Source organism: Hyperoodon ampullatus, assembly GCF_949752795.1.
Source record: "Hyperoodon ampullatus genome assembly, chromosome: 4".
Lineage (NCBI taxonomy): Eukaryota > Metazoa > Chordata > Mammalia > Artiodactyla > Ziphiidae > Hyperoodon > Hyperoodon ampullatus.
The window spans coordinates 94,123,157-94,141,339 of NC_136917.1; the positions used below are offsets into that span (position 1 = coordinate 94,123,157).

Below are 18,183 nucleotides of genomic sequence, written 5' to 3' on the forward strand. Positions count from 1 at the left end.
CTGCTCTCTTCCCACGGTGTGCGAGCACTGGTGCGTGCGTGTGTATGTGCGTGTGTGTGTACACGACTGTGAGCTTGTGAGCTTCCTCTCTCTGCACAGTTCAGGCGAGGCCGGCGACGTTACTCTCCAAGCAGCCGCCAGCGACGAAAAGCAACAGCAGCCTCCGCCCCTGAGTCCCGTGATTGGCTGGTTTTGTTCATCATTTCCATGCTAGGAAAAGGGAAGGGCCAGTGACGCCCCCGAACCCGGCTGCAGAAGCGGCCGCCACCTCCAATGTACAAGGTGTCTCTTCGGAAAAAAACCTGAGCCCCAGGGAGGCGGCGAAGAGCGAGTTAGGGCAGGCGGGAACCGCGAGAGAGTGCGCTGGGCAGCGCTCGAGGACCACCGGGAGCTTGGCCGCAGAGGACCCTCGAGACCTGCTTCTGAGATCCCAGCTCCACGCTCTCCTCCCATTTTACAGATCCCCCCCCCCCCCCGCGACTACATCTCCCCAAAACGGAGCCTTTATATGAAGAGAAGGTGAGGGAGCTGGGGCAACCAGGACTTTCCCGGGCACCCAAGATGCGCTCCATTAGGAAGAGGTGGACGATCTGCACGATAAGTCTGCTCCTGATCTTTTATAAAACAAAAGAAATAGCAAGAACTGAGGAGCACCAGGAGACGCAACTCATCGGGTAAATGCAAAGCTTCATTTTAGGATATGATAAAAAGTCAAGCCATAAATGAAATGTGAATATAGACGACAGAGTGAGGGTTGGGGTAGTATTTGTGTTGGTGTCAGCTTGTGTTTAGCCTCGTGAATTAAATAACAAAGGCTGTTGTTGAGGTGTGTGTGATTCTCTACAGCGGGTTCTCAGTACGAGTTCAACTTGCCCTGTGCGGTGATAGTGACAGTTGTGTTGGTGCTGGGGCTCGCACGCCAAAGAAGTCACTGCAGAAGTGTCAACAAAGAATGGGTGCCCTTGTCCTTTTAGTCCCAGGGCAGAACTCAATCTAGATTTTCTTTATTCACCATCTGGTTGCCCTTCCTTCTTTCTCTGCCCTATCACTCTAGGGAGGTACTAGAGAAAGCTGGCTTACTGAAAGGTTGAAGTTAAAGCTCAGAAAGCAGGAAATGTGTCTCCTCTGTTTCTTTACAATTCTTTGGCGTCGGGTAGATCTGTGTATCATAATTTGATTAGAAACTCCAGGTCAGCCAACGATACTTCCTTATTTGCTGTCCGTGGGTAAAACCCATGGGCGTCATGGTTACAGTTTTGGAAACTGGGTGCTGTAGCTTCACACAGACTATATTTCTGCTCTTTAGTTTGTCTAGATGAGTTTAGAATCTTCCTCCACCCCAGTAAATTCTCTAAATATCACACTTCCTTCCTCCCTCCCCCCTGGCCTCTTGTCTTTGAAGTTTACCCAGGAGGTTGTGGCAACTTTGTGTTGCTTACATAGATTGGAAGCGTTTTCTGAGGATGTGAACCTGGTTGTCAACTCTGTTCAAAGTCCTGTTTCGGAAATCCTGCCTCATCCGGAGGCGTCTGCTATCGCTATCGGAAACTCCACACTGGCAGAGATGCCAGCCTGGTTTTTATTTTCCCTAAGATTTATGAAAACCAAGATAGAACCCTTGCCGTTGGGGCGGGCGGGGTCGGGGGTGGGCGGTGGACAGGACTGCTAAAACGTGTGCGCGCGTGCACACACACACAAACTTAATTCACTCCGTTACTTAATATTCCTGCTCCTCCCTAAGTAATGAGAATTTAAGGGAGCAAGACGCCGGCTTATCTTTACAGAAGAAATTGTTGTTTTATAGAAAATTAACATAGAAGTACAGTCGAAAGGGACGGGAAGGGAATGAAAAAGCTAATAAGGGATGGGCTGGCTGATTGTTATGCATCAACAAATCTCTAAATGGTCTATGCTGGGGGGAAAAACGCCGAACTGTATGATGTTAACATAGGGAGTGGGTGGGTTGAAAATTCAGCCTAGCTCGATTGTCAGAAAAGAAGGACTCTGGGCGGGGGTGTGGGCACCCCCGGTAGACCTGTGCTTCCCAGGCAGACAAAGGGGTCTTCAGGAAGGTGGTGAACCGGCGCGTGGGGGAGAGGCGGAGGCTGGGGCGTGGGGGTCGAGGCTCTTTGTTCCCTTCCCGGCTGGTGGGCTCCGACGATATGCCTGAGCCCAGACAAAGCGGCCAAGCCTCGCCAGGACTCTGAGGTTCGGGCCCTTCGCTGGCAACCCTGGAGAGCGAGAGTGGGAGGGACGAGGGAGGCGAGAGGAGGCGCCACCCGCCCCCCAGGCGTCCTCTCCGGGCCTCCCTTAGCCGCCGGCAGGAAGGAGGAGCGCATCCCGAGTCCTCCGGGTCAAATAACCGACCTGGGATGCGCCTCATTTCCCGGGCGACGTTCCTCCCGTGGCCTTTCCTGGACGCCGCCAGCCGGTGGGCGCTGCCCAGGGCGCCGAGGAGGAGTAGGAGGCGGGCGCAGGCAGGGGCGCGGCGGTCGGGCCAGCTGGGGGTGAGGGGTTTCTCTTGCACCTTTTTCTGGCTGAGCCTGCTTTCCCTGCTCCTTCGAGATTGCGCGGGGCGGGCGCGGGTTGATCAAACAGAAGGAGAAGTGCGTGGCGGAGCAGCTGCTGCTCCGCGAGAGCTGGCCGCGAGGGTGGAAGAGTGGTGAGGAGACGCGGAAGCCTTTACTGCAGAAATCAGGCCCCCTTTAAAATTAAAAAAATGAATAATAACTGCTGCTCAGTCGGCAACCGGGCTCCTCCTTCCTAATTAAATCCCGCAATTACGGCCGTGCAGGGCGAGGCGGCGCGCGTCTCCCGGTGCCCCGCAGCGTCGGGGCTGCCGCCGCCAGCTCTTCCCTGAGCCCTTGGGGTCGGCGCTGCCGGGGGCAACGTGAGGACAGCTAGTTCCCCCTGAGCGCTGTTTCGCTTTTCCCTCACATGAAACGTTCAGAGGAAAAGCTTGTGATACCAGTTTATAATTTCGTTTCAACTCCAGAATAGTGCTTCTGGTGGAGGAGTTGACTCATCAAACGGCCTTCTTCTCCTTGACTCTCTTTCTACCCAAGCCACGTGGAGGAACTCGTTTTGAGATGAGTAAACTAGAGTGGCGGTTTGGCCCCAGAACCCAGGCCAGTAATCAGCAGTGACGTAAACGGCAGTCCCTGACCTTTTGGGGGACACTGCGTGCCTTGCGAGTGGGCAGCGGATTCAATTAAGGACAGTTCCACAGTCCATGTATCTTAGAACATCCTCCTAGATTCATATTTAGCTTCCCTGCTACCATTTGCTGTAGGCAGCAGTTTCTTTATCTATTCGACCTGCCTCCCGTTTTAACGCTGGAGGTCCCATCTAGAGTCAGTGTAGCAAGGTTCTTGTATGCAATATGGAGCAGTCATTCCACAGAGAAGGAAAAAGAACAGCAGCCCAGCTTTCCTACCAACCATCCACATTCTCGTATCTCCAGAGGAATACTAGCAGCATGTTTGTAATAAGGAATTATTGGAGACTAGGTCAAGTAATAATTGGACATTTAAAACTGTTTCCTTCTAAGCTAACCTATCAATTGCCTGGTCTGTTGACTAGTGAAGTTTAACTGAAAGGGCATTAGGGGTATGAAGTGGCCTATTCTTAATTGATATTTTTTTCTTAATGGGAAAAATGGCACTTGCCTCACAACTGGCCTGTAATTTTACTGGCTCTGTGTGCTCTTTGGTATAATTAGAAATATGTTCACCTAAGGGTCCTACAGGTAAAAATATGTGGGTATATGCATTTAATGAAATAATGTATTTAAAAGTGTAACAAACTTTAATACCAAATAGACGTTTGCTTTGACTATTATTCCTTAAAACTTGCTACATACTCTTTTCCTGGGTGACTTTAAATGACACTTTAACTTACTTTTCTTACTATCTACAGATTTCCTTTTTAATTTGTGTACTTTAGGTTGTCTCACTAGATGATCAGCAGTATTAGTTCTGAAACTTATGATAGAAGTGACAGTGGAGATAAGCATTCATACTTAAAGTATTATCACTGTTAGCAATGTTAGTTCCAGTTTGTTCTAGGGTGGAACATACTCTTGTAACTCAGGAAACCAGAATCTGCATGTTACTTCATATGTTATATTTGGAATTCTACTAAAAACCTAGGCTGTAAGTTAAGGTAGTACATCGCATCTTTATTTTTAGTTGTTTGGCACTTAAGGAATGAAAACACAAAATTGCCTGCTGTTTGTGTTCAGGCTTAATTTGATGCAAGTTCTTTTCATTTAAATGACTTAAATTTTAATATTAAAGAGAAAATTTAACCTAAGGGAACACATTTATTCAAAAGCCAAGTCAAGAAGAGCTTACAGTGGGGTTCATTCCTGGGCTTTGGGGGACATAATTTCATGAATGAAAATTAATCTTGTGTGTTATGTACTGCAGAATTAATAGAATAAATTGTAGTGATGCCTGGCAACTCATATTTCAAAGAAAAATATTTGTAAAGACTAGTAATATAACTGCTGATTAGCTTCTGTCACTGGTATCGCATAGATGACCATCTAACTGGGTTTTTCTTAGCTCGATATAAGCAGGGATACTTTATAATATATATTGCTTTATTTCTTTTATATGTTGTGTAATTATCCCTTTAGAAGTACGTGTTGAATCTTCCTGTATACACTGCATCCGAGAAATGTTTTCAGTGCAGCTGTTTAGCACTCGTGTCTGATCTGGGATGAGAAACTAGTAGGGGGTGGCAACATCCTTCATGCCTTGCATTCACAGGAAGGAAAAGCCTATTCCAGACCGAGTACTACCAAGGTCACAAGCAGAAAAACCCCTTGGGACTCATTTAACCTTATACAAAGAAATTTGCTCCAGAGCCTCAGGTTGCTGGCAGCCTGGCCTTCTCACACATGAATTCCATTGACTTCAAGAAGTGTGACTCGTTGTAGCTATTTTCATTCAAAATTCTTTCCAGTGGTAAAAGTCTGAAGTTTGACTTATCACCAGTTCAATGAAAACAATTCAAATAGCAGAGTAATGTGGTAGCATTTCATTAATATAAAACTGATTTAAACTTTTAAAGCACTTTTTTTAAATCTTAGAGGTTTTGAAAAGCCTCCATACAATATCATAGCAATCATTCTGCCTTATAAAAATGTATCTTTATCTACCTGTCAGTAAAGCAATCTCCCACAGATATTTAAAATGCCAGCTTACTTCTTCTGTAAAAGTTTATTGGTGGTGAAAATAATTATTTTAATTGTAGCAATCTGTGGTTAGAAAAAGATGATATTGACAGGACAGTTAATTATTAATAAGATGAAGATGGGGAAGGTCCCTACCCCTAGAAATGGTGAGAATTTGTGTCCATACTCTTGAAGGCGTATCTCCAAAAGTGTGAAGGTTAACTCTGTATATCCACATTTTCATTCATATGTAATAGTTATTATCATTAGACGTGTAATATAAAAATTGACTCGGGGCTACTGAGTAGTAATTGCACCCTATGTTTCCTTGCATCCTAAATGACCTCTATAAAATGACTATGATTAACCATGCATAGGCATGCAAATGTATCATTTTCATCAGTAGGACAGTTTAAAATATTAATTTTTATAGAGTTCTAAATTTCACAGGGAGTAGTTGCATTTGATGCTTTGAGTTGCTTCAAATTGGAACTACATGTTTAAAAAAGAATGCAAACCAAAATACCAAACTATCAGCCTCCAATTACAGAATTCATCTAGCAGCTGTTGCACAGGCAATGTTTCCATTGATAGTAGGGGAGGATTGCCTACATAATAAACACAGATTTAGACTTTGTGACTGAGCAAATAGTCATGTTACTTTTTAACTATGTTTTTGAGATTCTGAAAAATTGAGGTGACATGTAAAGAAATACAGATATTGAAAGGGCTATGCCATAGAGAGGTGGCTATTTTATTCTCTGAATCCGGGTTTACATGTATAAAGTACCAAAGAATAGTCTACTGAACGATGAAGAGGTTCATCTATAAAGGTCCTAATGGTATAAATGCAATCATAGGTGTCTGTCACCTACCACCAACACCCCTGCTAGTAGCATGCAGCATGATATACTTGCCTGTTGCTATTAATTGGTGGGGATAGCATAGTTAATTATTTGATATAACAGAAAATACCAGTAATAATGGCTACTGAATGAGTTTCCCCCCCATTGCAATCTCTATCTCCTCACCACCAACTATCAGGGAAGCATCTCATTGTTGAGATGTTTTGAGACCGATGTAATTTTAGAATTAGCACTTCAATTGTGTTTTATAAATTACTTTCACATGCAGAGCTCCACTTCTCACAAAGTCAAAGCATATTAGATAATGTTTTTGCAATTTTCAAGGTAAGGTAAAGTCACAGTGGCTTTACCACCGTGAAAGAGAATATTGTCAAAAGACATATGGGCTAACAAGTGATAGAATCACAAACATGCCCAGATCACCTGATATTCAAACTCTTCTTACTCCAAAACGAAAGCTCTTTCCATTATGTCTGTATGTCTTCTGTGACAATCTTAGGAGTCAAGTTACACAGATGCAGGAGAATTGGCCAAACATCCTGTCTCTATTGTTAAACACGGCAAGGGAGGGAGGGGCTAAAGGGGAACAGAACTTCGATGAGAATTTTTTTCCTAAATACTACAAAGGTCTTTTCTTTATATAAAAATAGTTTTATTTCAAAAATAATAAGTAAAATAATAAGTGTAAATGATTCTCCTGATAAAGTTATATTCACCTAATCTTTATAATACCTTTCATCATGCTTATACTTCTTCTAACAGGTAGAAAAAGTTGTATCTACAAGTTGTCACCAGTAATCTAAATCAAATTATGTATTATGCTGTTTATACAAAATGCTTCTTACTTTCACAAAGCTGGCATTGTGATTTGTTTCAGAGATGGTGAGCTGTGTTTGAGTCGATCACTTGTCAATAGTTCGGATAAAATCATTCGAAAGGCTGGCTCTTCAGTCTTCCAGCATTCTGTAGAAGGTTGGAAAATCAATTCCTCTTTGGTCCTAGAGATAAGGTGAGTTTCTTTAATGAGACATAATAAATTTCATATCATGTTCTAGAATACATTGGGCTTGGCAAACTTATATTGAATGCTTGATTTATAGTTTAAGTATGAATACTTCAGTAAGGGTGAACAGGCTCTTAATGTTTCTCACTGAAGGATGTGAAACTATAAAACTGAAATCATTATACAGCCAGAAATATAAGGATGAATATGTGAGTTTTTAATATACTGTCTTTATACTAACGAAATAAAATGTTCGACAGAATCCTAATGTTTAACACACTTTTCTTTATTACTCAGGATGGACGTATATTTTGAGAATTATCTTTAACTTCTCTAAAGTCTTCACACTGATCTTGTGTTTTCTCACACTGGATATAAGTAGAGCCTATTCAACTGCCATTTAGCCAACAATTATAAATAAATTTGACTTATTCTATGAAGGGGTATTTCTATGTGTGCTCCTGTAATAAAAGTCTCAATAATTATACCCTAAATAGGTAACAATTAGCAAATAAGGCTTCTAGAGTACAGGTTTATTCTCTGTAAGATTCTGATATTTTCGCTTAGATAAGCTCTTGAAATCAAACTCAGTGCCTACATATATCCATTATATCTTGTTTTCTTCAATTATAATTCTCTAATAAGAAAGTTACGGCCAGACCTTCCTAATTATGGAGGAAGCAAGCAGATCGTTTTTTCTATAGTTACGTTGCTGCATTGGTTGGTATGTTTAAATCAGCGTTTCAGTAAATCAGAACTCTTTAAAAAAGTTCAAGAGAACAACTGTCCTTTACATAATAAAATCATTGCATTTTTCTAGTATTGGCAAAATGCTAATTACTCCATGATTGGATATGAACACACAGATTTTGTAAGAGTAGGTTAGTGGTTAAGAGGGTAAGCTGCTGATCTGCTGGAGTTTCTACCTCCTCACTTCTTGGATCACATGTACGTATAATATAGATTATAAGCCCCTTTAAGGAAGAGTCTACTATCTTCATCTTTAGAGTATGCATCGCAATTCATAGAATGCATTGCAGCAAAGGCACTCACTACATGTTGAAATATAGTTGAAAGAATGTCTGGAAATTAAAAAGAAATGGGCGCCATGGAAATGCAGGAATGGTTAGACTACTTTGTTTTAAAGCTTTCAAAGTGACTGGAATGGAGACAGGAATCAAACCATGGCAATGTCAAGTGGTGTATGTTTGGCTGTTTTTAGTTTAGGGTGAACTTTATGTATTTGTAGGCAGAGTGCAAGAACAGTGAGATGAGTAGCGTGTGATGTAGTGCAACTCTGACAGAGTTTATAAATCGGTGTCTTTTTTGTAGAATATGTTCAGCAAGCAATATTTATTTCAACTGGGTAAAAAGAAACTTAAAGCAGTACTAAAAAATTAGCAGATTTCTTATAAAATTACAGATTTTCATATACTCTTAAGAAATTTGAAAATGTGACAACTCTGGACCTGTGTTCCTCCTGAGAACTCTTTGGCTGAAGCCAACACTAACCACGAGCTCTCCAGTTTGACAGTTTTACACCTGGAGCTCCCTTTTCTCATGATACCTACCTAGTGTCTTCCTCACTAACTCATACTCCTATACCCACATTTGAATTTAGAAACCCTGTAAGAGATGAGATAATTATGAGGAAAAAGCTATAGGATATGGAACTAGATGGGGCCATAAATACAGTGTGGCTGAGTTTAGCAGAGAGTAAAGATTTATGTTTCTTAGAAGTAGATTGGAAAAAGAGAAATATGGGTGATTAAAAAAGAAAATATTTGATCTCTGAGGATGCCTAGAGAGAGAACTTTCAAGTTTGAATGATTTGGCAAGAAAGTTGTCAATTATGTAAGGCTCTGTGGATCAGGTAAAGGAAAGTGATAGAAGAAAGTAAAGTAAAATAAGAAATTGTAACAGTTTAATATATCTAGCCATGCTAAATAATGTATCAGATAAAGTCTAATAAATAAATTAAATACATAATTAACAATAGTTTAATCAATATATCTGGCCATGCCTTCCTAGTATCTATGAAAAAATGATGTGCATGAGGCTATATCTATTGCTATTTTTAAGATATTCAAGCTAAGGGTATTTAACATAAACTGACCCAAGCAATTTATTATTGCAACTTTACAAATTAATGAGGGTTGCATTCATATCTTTGAGGGTGATTTATTTTCAATTATAACAGCTAATAATATGAGTGAAATGTTAGTACTCTTCATATGGTTCTCCTTAACACATAAGTAAACAATAAAACAGTGAGCAAGTATTGAATAAGACATACAAAGTTGTCACTTCCTTACAAGGAAATAATAATTTGTAAAACCATTACCGTACAATGTACAAACAGTTCATAAAAATTATAATTGCCTATAGCTGTAGTGACTAGTAAGTATCAATCAATTTGACACCTATAATAAAAATATAGACTATAAAAATACCTGATTATTGGCTTAGCTTTCTTTTTAAGTCATACTTGAAACTAATCTTAAAGTATTTTGGTTATTTTCCTTTGTTTTTTCCCCACATCTATAGCATTTATGAAGAACCACATTATTTTGTGTCTTTGAGGGGGTGTGGGCATATTTTACAAGTGTTTTCAAAATTCTACTTTGAAGCTTTTGATTAAGATGTTACAAGTAATCATTTTTGATCTTACATTATTGAACTATGCTTACAAATCTTTCTCATTTAAAAAATCTCATTAAACTTAATAATGCACTTGTGATATTCCTAATAAATTATTTATCTATTTGCATTAAAGTGTGAAACAGTCACTGAAGATAAATTGTTTTTCCCTACATTTGTAGACATGATTTTCTTTCTTATTACTGATTCTTCCAGCCCTATATGCACTCTGCCGCTTTCATAAGCACATCAAGAATTGATTCATATATATTCATCAAACAACTGTACCTCTGGGGAGTTGTCTGAGAGAGACAATTTCATGTATTAGTTCATTGTACTTTGAAAATTCATCAAGATTTAGGGAAGTTCATGCATTCCACAGCTAACTTCACAATTAAACTAATTAGCTTGGTTAAAGGCTTGATGTTATTGGTAGTAGTTCTTTATTATTGTAAGCTAAGAAATGATACATTTAAGATGTATCAGATGTTGTGAGTATATCTGTGAACATTGTACTGAGAAATTATCTAGTCATGTCCAACACTTGTGACTTGACTTTTTTTCATCTTTGGGTTGTTTGTTTCTTTCCCCCTCATTTTTCATATGTTGGATAGAAACCTAAAGAATTACGTACAGTACCAGATATGGATGTATAGAAATGTATGAGCTCAGCTACTTATCAGGACCAGAATAAGCACATCATAATTAGTCAGCAAAAATATTTTCAACTCTTAGTGTTATCATATATCGAAGTTCTTAACCAAATAAGGTTTGCAGGTTGACTAAACATAATTGCAAATTTATATGTGCTTCACCTGTCAAAAAGAATTTGCTGTTGCATGCATTGATTTACTTTAGAAAAAGGTCCACATACACTTCAATAGCACACGTCGTGGGTCACACAGCTTGTTAGTCCCAGAGTCAAGCTTCAAAGCCAGGCCTGACAGTGGAGCCAGAACTCTTATTATGAGATAAATCTTCTGGAAGACTATTGTTTAATACTAAAAATGCATACTATTAAAATGCATCTTTATGAAGTACAGAGAAGTTGAGTTTTTTGCTCTAAAATAATATAAGATAGTATTCATCCAATATTACCAAATGCTGGGCCAAATATCAAATGTCTATCTGAGGTGTAAATTAAACTAAAAAGTACTTTTCTTCAAGCTTTTTTTTGAGACAATTTTGCCTTTTCATTTGGTTGTGTTCAGGGTTTTTCTTTTAATACTAACTAGAATATTTTTCCTATAACAGCTAAGACCCCTAGCTCAGAAGCCCTAACAAGCTATAGGTTAAGTTTTTTTCAGAGCTTCGAGGCATATTGTCTTGCAGAAATAATCTTTTGAGGACAAAAAATTGTGTTCTGTCTGCTTTTTGTAGGCATAATGAAACACTTGGCATTTCTTAAACTTTTTTTTTTCTTTTTAGTAAACTGTGTCACTAACAACTGAATTGATTCACTGATTTTTGTCTGGAGTCAAAAGTTTGCAAAAACTGATCCCTAATATATGTATCACTACCTAATTTGTTTCTCAACTTGTGATGCATTCCAGCTGTAAGATTTGCTTCACAATACTTGCTGATGGAGTCAACAATGTCATTTAGATTAATTTTAGTTGCCACAGCACATGTGCTTGTTGTTGACAGGAAACCTACAGAGAAGAAAGAGTGGCACCTGGTGATAGGTTAGCTATACGTAACATTTCACAAGTGAAAACAATGTTTAGAAAATTAATTCCCCAGGACTCTGCAGCTGCTATTTCAAGTGGTGGGTGATGTTGAAAGGGAAGTTCTACTTGAAAATTCAGCTGAAAAGTTTCTGTATAGAATCTATTCCTGTCAGTTTCACAGTCTAAACCAGTCTTTCAGTTTAAGCCAGCATTGCCTAACAAAAAATATAATCATTATGACTAATTTTTTAGTCTTACCAAAAGTGAAGCATATTTCCTGATTTCTATCAGTTATCTTTATCGTTAAAACAGTTGCTGAACTTAGGTGTTTGCTTTTCGAATAGGGTTTCAAAAGTTACATTATGCTTAACAGAATGACAGAGACCTGTAAGGAATCTTTTGTTGTTAATGCTCTTTTAAGTCACACACAGAAAACACAATCCTCTGCTTTAAAAATCTGGTAGTAACTCGACCACATATTACAAAAACTTATACTGGTACAGCCTGCATATTAAACATCGGCTTTTGTTGATTCATGCTTCCTTAGAGCCCAGAAGTTAGAGTTTTCTTTCTATCTCTCCCATTCTGAAGTAATTTTGTTTAACTTGCTGTTTTCATTCATATCAAGTACCTTTTGAGCAAAGTGTATATGTTCTCCTTGGTAGTACTTAACGTGTCGTTTCAGTTCAGCATAAGTACAAGAGTTTTTCAGGCTTCCAGTGATATTTAGTTAATTACATTTAAGCTCTAGTTTTCTTCTTTCTGTTTTTTTAAAATAGATTTACAGTCTGAACAACAGTTAGACTTAGCAAATCCATAGAGCTTTTACAGTCCATTAAATCTATAATCTAAAAATACCTACAGCCTATTAGGGAGAAAAAAAAACTAACTTTACTGTTACCAGAAAATATTAAGCATTTTATCAGTATATTCACTCATAGTAATTACTTTCAGTCTTTCTTGCATCCTACACCAGGAATCTTAGCTCAGATAGTTTTCCATGTATAGATTTAAGCCCTAAAATAGAAATGAAAGTTTGGTTCAATGCAGGAAAAAGAACAAACTAGAGACATTCAAGGCTCCCCCCCACTGCCGCCTTTACAGTTTAAAAAAGCAAATTCAACACTAACAATTGTTCTGAGTTTTCTCTAAGAAACTTACATTTTATATTTTGATTAGTCTGTGTGAATTGGTATTTTGTATTCTGTCTTGGAAAATACTTTTACTATTTTTTACTGCTTCCATGTAAAAAATAAACTACTGTTGAGCCTGTAAGAAAGCATTGGAGTAATACATGCAATAGTATCATCTGTACTTAATAATTATTTATCACATTTAGCATTATTTTCTTCCTGAACCCTTACAGTCCACTTTTTAAATATCAATTTTCCCTAAGAATGAATAAATTAAAGGTGTTCTCTTATACTCAGATTTAAAAGATGTATGTTTGCAAATATTTTTGCTGCTAACTTTCTATAACACAGCAAAGGTTCTGTGATTGCAAAGTCCCTCTTGCTATCAGTTGACAAGCGTTTAAGTGTTAACTTTATGAGTAAGGGGATTTTCCTTTTTGGATTTCCAAGCTAAAGAGTCTTCTTTGGAATCTGGACCTCTGTTCACTTCATGCTTGCAAACATGCCACTACTTGTGAGTTGCATCTTCAAATACTTACAGCAACCCCTTTAAATTATGTTCAAAGGAAAATGATAACACCATCTAGTTTGGCGATCTGACCACATCCGTGCAGTCTTCATTTTAGAGTCAAGCTTGTCATTTTCACAGGAAATGAAAACAAATTTTTTTGTTGAAATACAGGTGTCAGGCATTATTTAATTTTTTCACCAAACAAGTAAGTGGTAGTTAATTTGTACAAAAGTTGATTGCTGCTCTTGGTGCTAGCTGTTAACTTTTGTGAAGAATCGCATGTGCTTAACATAATGAAAGAGTTCTCAATTTTCTGCAATTCATATGCTCTATGGCTGCTGATTTCACCAGCAATTCTCTTCTTAGGTAGTCTGTACTTTGTTAAGATGATTATTACAATGCCTGATAATTTCTATTAATTTTAAAATTTCATTTGTAGGGCATTTATATAGATTTTCCTGTACAAATTTTACTCCTTGCAAACCTGATAATCCAAATATTTGAGAAAAAAAAATTTTAAATGGTCTCTTTTTCAGAGAGCTGATGGGTGTATTCCTTGTGTATAAAATCTGGCCAAATAAAGTATTCAATCATCTGGTTTCCTAATTAGATCACACGCTAAAGTGGGACCTATTTAAAGCAAACCAAAATAAAGAAAACAAAAGGAAAGATGAGTTAGTTATTTTACATCCCTCCTTGCTAGTCATGCTTCTGGCTTATGAGTATGATTTGGGGAATTGCTCTTTTTTTTTTTTTTTTTTGCGGTACGCGGGCCTCTCACTGTTGTGGCCTCTCCCGTTGCGGAGCACAGGCTCCGGACGCGCAGGCTCAGCAGCCATGGCTCACGGGCCCAGCCGCTCCGCGGCATGTGGGATCTTCCCGGACCCGGGCACGAACCCGTGTTCCCTGCTTCGGCAGGCGGACTCTCACCCACTGCGCCACCAGGGAAGCCCGGAATTGCCCTTTTGATGGAGTGATAGGAAGAGATCATATTTTGTGCTTAATAATAAAATTTATAAATAATGATGGAGCTTAAACAATAATAGCCTTAGAGGAAAATGTCTATCCTATCATGAATGTTATAATAATGACATTGTTTGGAGCATTCTGAAAATTCAAGCTTGCAGTTAAGAGCCCTTCAGTAAGTAATATCCAACTTCTAACCCAGAAGACTGCTTTCTCAGATTGCTTCTGGGTGGTATATGTTTGGTAGCTTGAGGATCAAGCAATCTCAAACTTTTGTAAGCCAGATTCATAGATTTCTTTGTCAATATAATTCTCTCAAAAACTTACTAGGCTCCTGAGCTATTTCTTTGGAGTTTGTTCCTGGTATGAATAACCCCACCTAAAGATTGCTTCTGAACACAGTTCTTTAGCCTTCTGATTCTCCCCTAATTATTCTGACCTAACCCTCCTTCTCTTCAGTTTATTGGCAACTACTCTTAATTAAGACGTTTGAACCTATAGACTTAGGGGAGAAGACAATATCCTTGCTGCTGGCATGGCTCTGATTTATAGTTGTATCTCTTGCTAATTGGATTATTGGAGTCATTTAGGAGGTCCCAGTTACTGGACTCTCACACAGTTTAGATTATAGGCCGTTGCCAGAGATATTCTCCTCCACTCAACTTGCAACTTGGCTATTTCATGTCTGACTTCGGCTCTTAGTTCCTTGCTAAAAGGAGTAACCAACATAAAACAACATACTAGCACCTTTTAACCAATTATCCAAGAGCAACAAGCTTATTACATAAGGGTATGACTCCTAAGTTTTTATAGACCACAGTTTTATAAGGTGCTATTCTGTATCATGCCAAGAGTCACCAGCTTTCCAGGCAGCCATATCTATTTTCTTATTTTCCATCATCTAACTTAGCATGTGCGTATATGTGTATGTAGTATCTCATATCTTTTATCAGTCTCTTTATTAGTTATGGGATAGGCTAAGCTTCCATAAAAAAGGAGACTTTAAAATACAGTGAATCAAACAAATCAGAAGTTTATTTCTTTCTCCTATAGTGATACACTTGATCCACTCATATCCTGTTTAAGAAAACTAATTCATGTGACCACACCCAGCTGCACTTGGGTTTGGAAACTTGGAAATGTTCTAGCTGAGTATCAGTGTGGCCAAGTAAAACTTAGAAGATTCAAATAGGAAAAGAAAGAAGGGAAGAAAGAACACTGAGGAACAGTTAGCTATCTCTGCCCTGTAAGGTCCAATGTTCTATCTGTCCATCTTTTCCTCTAATATAGCCATCTTATTTCCTGGATTCTTGAGCTTGGAAGAAAACTTTCATATATATATAAATATAAATATATATATATATATATACATATACATATATACACACATATATATATAGTGCTGTAGTTTAACTTTACTTCAAATAATTATAATATACACATGATTTCGATAAATGTTAATAATTTTATTGAAAAATTCAATCCTTTTAATAGAGTTAATTAAATTATGATTCTTAACAATTTCAAGTTTTTCTATTCACCTTAACTAGACAACACTGGACAAAATAGATGATTATAGATAATTAAGTCTGGCAGAATACTATCTAGCTAAGGAAAGTCAAGTCATGGCAATAGTATTTCATTTAATAAACTTTCCTATAAATTTTGATAGGGGGCCTTTTTCACTCCACAGATAGGTGTGTAAACTATATATCTATTTACAAAATCATTGAAAAACTATGTGCAAATGACGTTTTAAAAATATTTTTTATTTCCTTTAGCATCTACTTAATTGGTTGGTTTAGTTACCACCTGAATATTAAATGTTAGTGATTTACCAATTTATATCTTATCATATGTTACTTTGTAAATGATATTACCAGTCCTTGGACATGTTGTCATTAATGGAAAACTTTGCTTGTATCTCAAATATAGGAAGAACATTCTTCGTTTCCTAGATGCAGAACGAGATGTCTCAGTGGTCAAGAGCAGTTTTAAGCCTGGTGATGTCATACACTATGTGCTGGACAGACGCCGGACACTAAATATTTCTCAGGATCTGCATAGCCTCCTACCTGAAGTTTCACCAATGAAAAATCGAAGATTTAAGACCTGTGCGGTTGTTGGAAATTCTGGCATTCTGCTAGATAGTGAATGTGGAAAAGAGATTGACAGTCACAATTTTGTAATAAGGTGAGCTTTCTTTTGTTCCTAAAGATTATCATTTCTTCAAAGACCCTTTACTTAGGAGTAGAACACTGGCAGAAATGTTTAAATCTAATATTAATATTATGAACTATTGAAATCTCAAACAAATATTTATCTTTTATGTCTTTATCTGTGTAGTATCCAAATTTACACTTACCCTGGAATGTAAAATTAAAATTATTATATCATTGAAAGAAAAGATGATCTCATAGCAATAAGATTCACACCATCTTTCCTTTTTGACCAAATGACAATTTTATTAAATATAATACACAGAAAAACTATTTTATTCACTAATAGAAATAATTATTAATTTCTATTAGTGAATGAATTAACTTAATTAATTATATTCATAATCCTATTTATATTCAATAAATTATATTATTTTATTTATTCATAAAATTATGAACATTATTATACAATGATGTAGCATATAAGGTAATATTACTTTTTTAATGTCAACTAGTTAGTGTAGTCTAAGAACATAATTTAACAAGTTTATATTTGATACCTTGGACCAAATTGCTTTCATCACTCTTTATACATGGTACTTGTGTATGGTAGTATATTTTAGTCTTTTAGTTTTCTCACAAAATTAAACATAGCTATTTGTTTTTCATTGATGGTCAGCAGATATTTGATGAGTCATGTGTTTAGTTAGCTTTTGATTAACTGAAAAAAAGACAACAGTAGACTTAAGGTTGTAATGACAACAGATATTAATTAGCACTTTTTAATTCTCAGTATATCTAAATAGATTTTTTGGCTTGTTTTAGTTCTTCAGAAATATTTGCTGAATAAATGAAATGTGTATTTTGAAATATGAAATACTGCAATATAAAGATAGATAGGAAAGTATGCTGATTTGCCATGTTGACAAATAACTTGAAGTCTTGAAGCTGTGCTGGAATCCAGCCTTTGAAAGTATGGATCTTGAAAAAATTCTTTTTAACTATGGTATTAAAAATAAATACAATTATATAAGTATTAATCATAAATAGGCAACAGTTTTTTATAAAAGAATAATAACCATGAAAAATCATAAGAGAATACTCTCAGGGAATACAATTCATAACAATGAATATAACTACAAACATTTTGCCATACTATCTTTTCTCAGTTGGATGCAGGATCAGAGATTGATTTGACATCAGTTGAGCCTTTAAAAACCTGAACTTTTAAATTGATTGAACTGAAAGAAAAACCTTGTCAATATGTAGATATACCAAGAAAATTGTGTCCAAAGAGGAGACAAAAATATTTGATGAGGGAATGACAGTGGAAGTGGAAGTAATGAGCTTCAAACTTTGAAGTCTGTGTGAAGTATGGCTGTGAAGGAAGAGTAAGGCTTCTAGAATTTCTGAAGAGATTAAAATCAGGGGGCAGATTAAGTGAAGAGGAAAAGATTTTAGAGCACAGTAGAAATTGTTGCAAGGTGAAGAAGAGAATTTGTAAGGTTGATTAATCCAGGAGGGCTACAGGATCCGAATGTGACTGACTCCTTGTTCCTACACCCCTTTAAGCTTTAGCATTGGGATCTACATAACCCACTAGATTCAGCCTCACCTTTAACTCTGAAATTAAGATTGTAGTGTCAGTTAACACCTCAATCAGATCACATAATTATCTCCTCTCTTTTTTTGTGGTGAGAACAGTTAAGATCTAGTATTCTAGCAACTTTAAAGTTGATAATACAGTATTGTTGGCTATAACCATTAGGCAGTGCATTAGATCTCCAGAAGTTATCTGTTTGTTGTTAAGTCACTCACTGGTGTTTGAGCATAATCGAACTTCAAGAGGTTCTTTATACTTTTCTAATCTGTGATTATCTTAAAAACTTATTTAACAAGAGCACAATGGTGACCAATCCTGAGTCTATAATTGTTATGCTCTTACCAAGAAGTATAAATAAATGAGGATAAGCATCTTAATGAAGGCATGAAAATTATTGCCGTAATTGTCTTTTTCTTCTTTTCCTCCTATTTTTACTGCTTTCCAAAATTA

General features: G+C 37.3%; 1 protein-coding gene across 3 annotated transcripts in view; it reads left to right on the forward strand.

Annotated features, from left to right (window-relative positions):
- Positions 1-561: 561 nt before the first annotated feature.
- ST8SIA4 (ST8 alpha-N-acetyl-neuraminide alpha-2,8-sialyltransferase 4) overlaps positions 562-18,183 on the forward strand; it is a gene marked incomplete at both ends in the record, with an annotated part of 98,177 nt that continues 80,555 nt past the window's right edge. For 2 of the 3 annotated variants that reach the window (XM_079703105.1, XM_079703107.1), the window contains 3 exons: positions 562-674; positions 6,926-7,057; positions 15,907-16,164. In XM_079703105.1, the coding sequence (XP_079559231.1) occupies positions 562-674; positions 6,926-7,057; positions 15,907-16,164 (503 nt within the window). The remainder of the gene's footprint in view (positions 675-6,925; positions 7,058-15,906; positions 16,165-18,183) is intronic. The other variant, XM_079703106.1, reaches the window with a different exon arrangement.